Source organism: Salmo salar, chromosome ssa28 (genome assembly GCF_905237065.1).
Source record: "Salmo salar chromosome ssa28, Ssal_v3.1, whole genome shotgun sequence".
NCBI classification, from domain to species: Eukaryota; Metazoa; Chordata; class Actinopteri; order Salmoniformes; family Salmonidae; genus Salmo; species Salmo salar.
Genome location: NC_059469.1, coordinates 29,486,452 through 29,493,357, shown reverse-complemented (window position 1 = coordinate 29,493,357; position 6,906 = coordinate 29,486,452). Strand labels below are relative to the sequence as shown.

The 6,906-nt window shown below is 42.4% G+C and overlaps 1 protein-coding gene across 3 annotated transcripts in view; it reads left to right on the top strand.

Annotated features, from left to right (window-relative positions):
- Window positions 1-1,281: 1,281 nt before the first annotated feature.
- Window positions 1,282-6,906, top strand: part of LOC106589836 (cytohesin-1) — a 56,237-nt gene continuing 50,612 nt past the window's right edge. For 2 of the 3 annotated variants that reach the window (XM_014180226.2, XM_014180225.2), the window contains exon 1: window positions 1,282-1,379. In XM_014180226.2, the coding sequence (XP_014035701.2) occupies window positions 1,349-1,379 (31 nt within the window). In that variant the 5' untranslated portion in view covers window positions 1,282-1,348. The remainder of the gene's footprint in view (window positions 1,380-6,906) is intronic. The other variant, XM_045710158.1, reaches the window with a different exon arrangement.

Below are 6,906 nucleotides of genomic sequence, written 5' to 3'. Positions count from 1 at the left end.
CTTCCTCTGCTTTTGTCCTCTCCTGCCACTGTGGTTTTCCCCATGGCTTAAATAATTTTACCGATAAACTCCTTAAACAGAAAGTTAGATTTACTATTTATATACCTTCTTTTCAGCAACTCTTTCTCCTTGGTTCTGAAGATATCAGTGCCATATCCTGTAATGCTCTCTCCCTCTCTCTCTCTCTCTCCCAGCATATCCTGTTTTCCTCTCTCTGTGGCCAAACTTAGTGAATGAAGCTCTGATTCAAGCACACAGCTGCGCTTTAAAACCCTCTCTCCCTCTTTTGTCCCATTTTGCCCCTACTCTTCATCACTCTTCTTTCTCTTCCTCTCTTGTCTACCCACATCATTTTCTGTCTCTCTCTCTCTGTCGTTGTATACTCTCACATGTTTGCACTCTCTCGCTAGCTTTCATTGCTATAATGGAGAGTTAAAATGGTCCTTTAGCCTGTCATCACGTCATTCACCATTCAGAGGTCGAGCTCTATGAATCTGTCATCACTCGTTACCACAGCCACAAAGTCATATACCCCATCCATTTCTACAATTTTTCTTCTTAAAATTAGATTTTAAACGTAACCCTAACCTTAACCACACTGCTAACTTTATGCCAAACACAAACCTTAAATTAAGATAAAAAAGCAAATGTTTGTTTCCAAATTTGACTTTGTGACTGTGGTAACTAGTGGAAACTATAAACTGAGTAAACAAAATATTATCCAAGACAGACTGACCAGGTGAATCCAGGTGAAAGCTATGATCCCTGATTGATGTCACTAGTTAAATCAAATCCACTTCAGTCATTGTAGATGAAGGGGAGGAGACAGGTTAAATCATTATTTTTAAGCCTCGAGACACAAATTGTGTGTATGCCATTCATGGACAAGACAAAATATTTAAGTTCCTTTGAACAGGGTATGGTGTGAATGCAACGCTGCTGGTTTCCCATGCACCCCAGTTTCCCATGTGTATCAAGAATGGTCCACCACCAAAAGGACATCCAGGCAACTTGACCATTGCCACAACTGTGGGAAGCATTGGAGTCAACATGGGCCAGCAAGGGTGCTTGTGTGACTTCTGGGGGTGGAGCTTAGCGAATATCGGGATATCAAACCTTCTGATTGGCTGCCCAGTAGCAAGTATTACTAAACCACGCCTTGTTTCACCGCATGGGACGCCCCAGTTCTGAGTCAATTCACAGCTGTTACACGTCAATTTAAGATACAAAGTCGACAAAAAGTCAGTTTAAAAAAAGTTATATATATATTTTGTCTGGGCGCTCCAATTTAATAGTTGCAGCAATTTGTGAAGTTTTTGAAAGGATTCGTAGTTTACAGAAAGGCTACATGATGGTTCTGAAGTCGGCAGACGGAGTGGGTAAGTAGCGCCAGACTTAATTAGCCAATGTTATCTAGCCAATGCTATTTGATGTAGGCCCTAGCTTTATAAACAGTTAATACCTGTATGCTATTTCATCTAAGTTATTGCTACCTTGTTTCTGTTGGCTATTAGTCACATGTTTTCGCCGTGCTTTTTACGGTTGACTGGCTAAAAAAACGTACCCAGCTTGCAATATCGCAACAGGTCTTCATATGCTAATTTCCAGACCACCTTAGAACAAAAGGTTAATTTAGCGGACTGAGTTGCGGCCATGCAGCGGTGTGTGCACTGTGTATCACTGAAATCATAACGCGTGTGTGTCTACGATACATCGTTCCTACAACAGCCGAAGACGTAAGATGCGTTTTCCAAAACACCACGCAGCGAGAGTGTTTGCTAAGTGCGTTGTTGAGGCATGTGTCGATACTAATTGGATCAAAAGAAAAGCAGTGTTGCTTTCGGATCAGCTTTCTCCATTCAAATCTTACCTTAAAGAGCAACTGAAGGCAATAAAAGTACTTACTGTATGTTCGTATATCCATTTGTATTTATTATTGTAGCATTGTCGAGAAGGAACCTGCAAACATTTAATTGGACGATGTATTCCATGCGTAACCAGTACATAGACTAATAAACTTCAACAACTTCTCTGGTAGAAAACAGCAGTTGTGAGACTGACTTGAAATTACAAATAATTTGTAGACTGCAAATTGACCGCGAGACGCACAAACAGATATTTGACTAAAACATAATAATTTCAAACCTTGCTTACATTTGCAGGGTTTCTTTTGGATCAGAATGGGGCTTAGGTGGTGGGGGCTTGGCCAATGGTGCTGTCGCCAACTGAACGTTTTAAAAGCCCTCCTGTTGGCCGCAGTGACAAGTATCCAGTTTTAGAGCTCATTTCCTGCAATTATACACATTTTGCAGTGAGGCTGAGAGAGAAATGCTAATTTAGCCTGGATTCACCTAGCCAGTCTATGTCATGGAAGGAGCAAGTGGGTGGGGGGGCAAATAAAATCACGGGCTGCCAGTTGGGGAATCCTGGTGTACATGGCTTAATCTACACGCAGCCAGAGACAGTAGCCACAGCATTGCCCTTGGAAAATAAAAAAAACACTGCAACAGATTGGCTAGTGAAACGCACTCTGCAATCTGATTGGACCTTCAAACTGTCAATCAACACAGGTCGGGTGAGTTAGCGAACAGATATAGGATCAGGTGCAGTGCAAACGTCAAATTGAAGAGAGGATTGTCATAATAACTAAATATGCAGCTCCCTTTTTCGATCTTGTCTCATCGCTGCAACTCCTCAATGGGCTTGGGAGGCCATGTGTCCTCCGAAACATGACCTACAAAACCCCACTTCTTAACACTTGCTAAACCAAGCCAGACGCACCAATGTGTCAGAGGAAACGCCGTTAAACTCACGACTGAGGTCAGCCTGCAGGCGCCCGGTCCGCCACAAGGAGTTGCCATAGCGAAGTATTTGAAATATTTGCTTTTGCTTTCACACGTTTCTAATACTACAATAATTGCTAGCGTTTCATATTCCATTACCTTACTGTTTATTGCAACACGTAGACATTTCTGTTTCTTGTTTGAAACAGAAATGATCCACTCCAATTTGCATACCGCCCCAACAGACCCACAGATAACGCAATCTCATTCGCACTCCACACGGCCCTTTCCCACCTGGACAAAAGGAACACCTATGTGAGAATGCTGTTCATTGACTACAGCTCAGCGTTTAACACCATAGTGCCCTCATAGCTCATCCCTAAGCTAAGGACTCTGTGACTTAACACCTCCCTTTGCAACTGGATCCTGGACTTCCTGATGGGCTGCCCACAGGTGGTAAGGGTAGGTAACAACACATCTGCCACACTGATCCTCAACACCGGTGCCCATCAGGGGTGTGTGCTTATCCCCTCCTGTACTCCTGTTCACCCACGACTGCGTGGCCAAGCACGACTCCCAACACCATCAAGTTTGCTGATGACACAACGGTGGTAGGCCTGATCACCGACAACGTTGAGACAGCCTATAGGGAGGTCAGAGACCTGGCAGTGTGGTGCCAGGATTAAAACCTCTCCCTCAATGTGAGCAAGACAAAGGAGATGATCGTGGACTACAGGAAAAGGAGGGCCGAACAGGCCCACATTGACGGGGCTGTAGTGGAGCGTGTCGAGAGCTTCAAGTTCCTTGGTGTCCACATCACCAACAAACGATCATGGTCCAAACACACCAAGACAGTTGTGAAGAGGGCACAAGGCCACCTTTTCCCCCTCAGGAGACTAACATTTTGGCATGGGTCCCCGTGATCCTCAAAGTTCTACAGCTGCACCATCGAGAGCATCCTGACAGGTTGCATCACCACTTGGTATGGCAACTGCTTGGCATCTGACCGCAAGGCGCTATAGAAGGTTTTTTATTTTTTATTTAACCCTTATTTTACCGGGTAAATTGACTGAGAACACATTGTCATTTACAGCAATGACCTGGGGTATATGGCCCAATACATCGACGTTGTCAGAGGAAGGCCCAAAAAACTGTCAGACTCCAGTCACCCAAATCATAGACTGTTCTCTCTGCTACCGCACGGCAAGCGTTACCGGAGCGCCAACTCTAGGTCCAAAAGGCTCCTTAACCTCTATGGGCTAGGTGGGAGACTTGCGTCCCACCTACTCAACAGCCAGTGTAATCCCGTGGCGCGTTATTCAAATACCTCAAATGCAAAAACTTCAATTTTTCAAACGTATGACTATTTTACACCATTTTAAAGACAAGACTCTCGTTAATCTAACCACACTGTCCGATTTCAAAAAGGCTTTACAACGAAAGCAAAACATTAGATTATGTCAGCAGAGTACCCAGCCAGAAATAATCAGACACCCATTTTTCAAGCTAGCATATAATGTCACATAAACCCAAACCACAGCTAAATGCAGCACTAACCTTTGATGATCTTCATCAGATGACAACTCTAGGACATTATGTTATACAATACATGCATGTTTTGTTCATATTTATATCAAAAACCAGCTTTTTACATTAGCATGTGACTAGCATTCCCACCGAACACTGCCGGTGAATTTACTAAATTACTCACGATAAACGTTCACAAAAAGCATAACAATTATTTTAAGAATTATAGATACAGAACTCCTCTATGCACTCGATATGTCCGATTTTAAAATAGCTTTTGGGTGAAAGCACATTTTGCAATATTCTCAGTAGATAGCCCGGCATCACAGGGCTAGCTATTTAGACACCCAGCAAGTTTAGCCTTCACCAAAGTCAGATTTACTATTAGAAAAGTTTGATTACCTTTGGTGTTCTTTGTCAGAATGCACTCCCAGGACTGCTACTTCAATAACAAATGTTGGTTTGGTCCCAAATAATCCATTGTTATATCCAAACAGTGGCGTTTTGTTCGTGCGTTCAAGACACTATCCGAAAGGGTAAATCAGGGTGGCGAGCATGGCGCATTTCGTGACAAAAAATGTCTAAATATTCCATTACCGTACTTCGAAGCATGTCAACCGCTGTTTAAAATCAATTTTTATGCCATTTTTCTCGTAAAAAAGCGATACTATTCCGACCGGGAAAGCCTTTATACGTACAAAGAGAGAGAAAATAAATACATCTCGTGCACGAGCGTGAGTCTCAGAGTACTCTTACAAGCCACTATCCAAACGCGATAATGTGTTTCAGCCAGAGGCTGCCTCGATATCATTCAGCTTTTTCCCGGGTTCTGAGAGCCAATGGGAGCCGTAGGAAATGTCACGTTACGGCAAAGATCCTCAGTCTTCAATAAAAAGAGCCAAGATGAACAACAACTTGTCAGAGAGGGCGCTTCCTGTTTCGAATCTTCTCAGGGTTTTGCCTGCCAAATGAGTTCTGTTATACTCACAGACACCATTCAAACAGTTTTAGAAACTTTAGGGTGTTTTCTATCCAAAGCCAATAATTATATGCATATTGTAGTTACTGGGCAGGAGTAGTAACCAGATTAAATCGGGTACGTTTTTTTATCCGGCCGTGTCAATACTGCCCCCTAGCCCTAACAGGTTAACAGCTTCTAATCCCAAGCTATAAGGCTGCTGAACAATTACTCAAATGGCCACCCAGACTATTTACATTGCCTGCCCCCCCCATCATCCTTGACTCATTACCCCCTGTATATAGGCTACCTGTCCTGTCCTGTCCTTTTTTTTTTTTTTTTTTAGAACACCTACTCATTCAAGGGTTTTTATTTATTTTTTACTATTTTCTGCATTGGGGCGGCAGGGTAGCCAGTAGTGGTTAGAGCGTTGGACTAGTAACTGAAAGGTTGCAAGTTCGAATCCCCGAGCTGACAAGGTACAAATCTGTCGTTCTGCCCCTGAACAAGGCAGTTAACCCACTGTTCCTAGGCTGTCATTGAAAATAAGAATTTGTTCTTAACTGACTTGCCTAGTTAAATAAAGGTGAAATTTTAAAAAAAAAGTATAATATTCAAGACATCAAAACTATGAAATAACATATGGAACACATCTCAACATCAACTGTTCAGAGGACACTGTGTGATTCAGGCCTTCATGGTCAAATTGCTGCAAAGAAACCACTACTGAAGGACACCAATAAGAAAAAGAGACTTGCTTGGGCCAAGAAACATGAGCAATGGACATTAGACGGTTGGAAAAGCATTCCTCATGAAGCTGGATGAGAGAATGCCAAGAGTGTGCAAAGCTGTCATCAAGGCGGTGGCTACTTTGAAGAATCTAAAATATAAAATGTATATTGATTTTTAACTTTTATGGTTACTACATGGTTCCATATATGTTACTTCATAGTGTTGACGTCTTCACAAATATTCTACAATGTAGAAAATGGTAAAAATAAAAACCGTTGAATGGGTAGGTTTGTCCAACTGTCTGTCATGTGCGCGCAGGCAAAATTGATCATGCTGCAGGCAGCATAGAGAAGAAAAGTACATGTTTAAAACTGATAATTGATCACGTGGTGCAAGAATGAATGCAATTAATTGAACGTTATGATGGACACAGCTTTGTAGAAACAAAAACATACACAGCCTCTGCTCAACAAACTGTAGAACTAATCGTTTGGCGTGCTGCAGTTCGTAAACGATATTGCTTATCACTCATGGCTGTCAAGCGATGCATTCCGCCAAAATAGTCGTTCACAATCTAATCCGTGTGCGGCCACAACTAGATCTTGTTTCAAAGTACCAATAAATAATCTTTATCTGTATGCCTAGCAATCAAAAGTTTTAAAATCACGCTTTTACAATTCTGTCACAAATGTCAGCTCCAATAAGCCCCTTATGGTGAACTACATGTGAATGAGAGGCTTGTAGAATCATGACTATTTCAAGTCATCGTTCGCCGGGAGGGGGTCCTGCGTGCCCTGGGCATAACTGACTCAAATTAACAAAATGAGTAGAAGGATTCATTAGCAGTAAAACATTGAAATCAGCCCTAGCCTTATCAGGAAGCCAATATAGAGAGACTAGCACTGG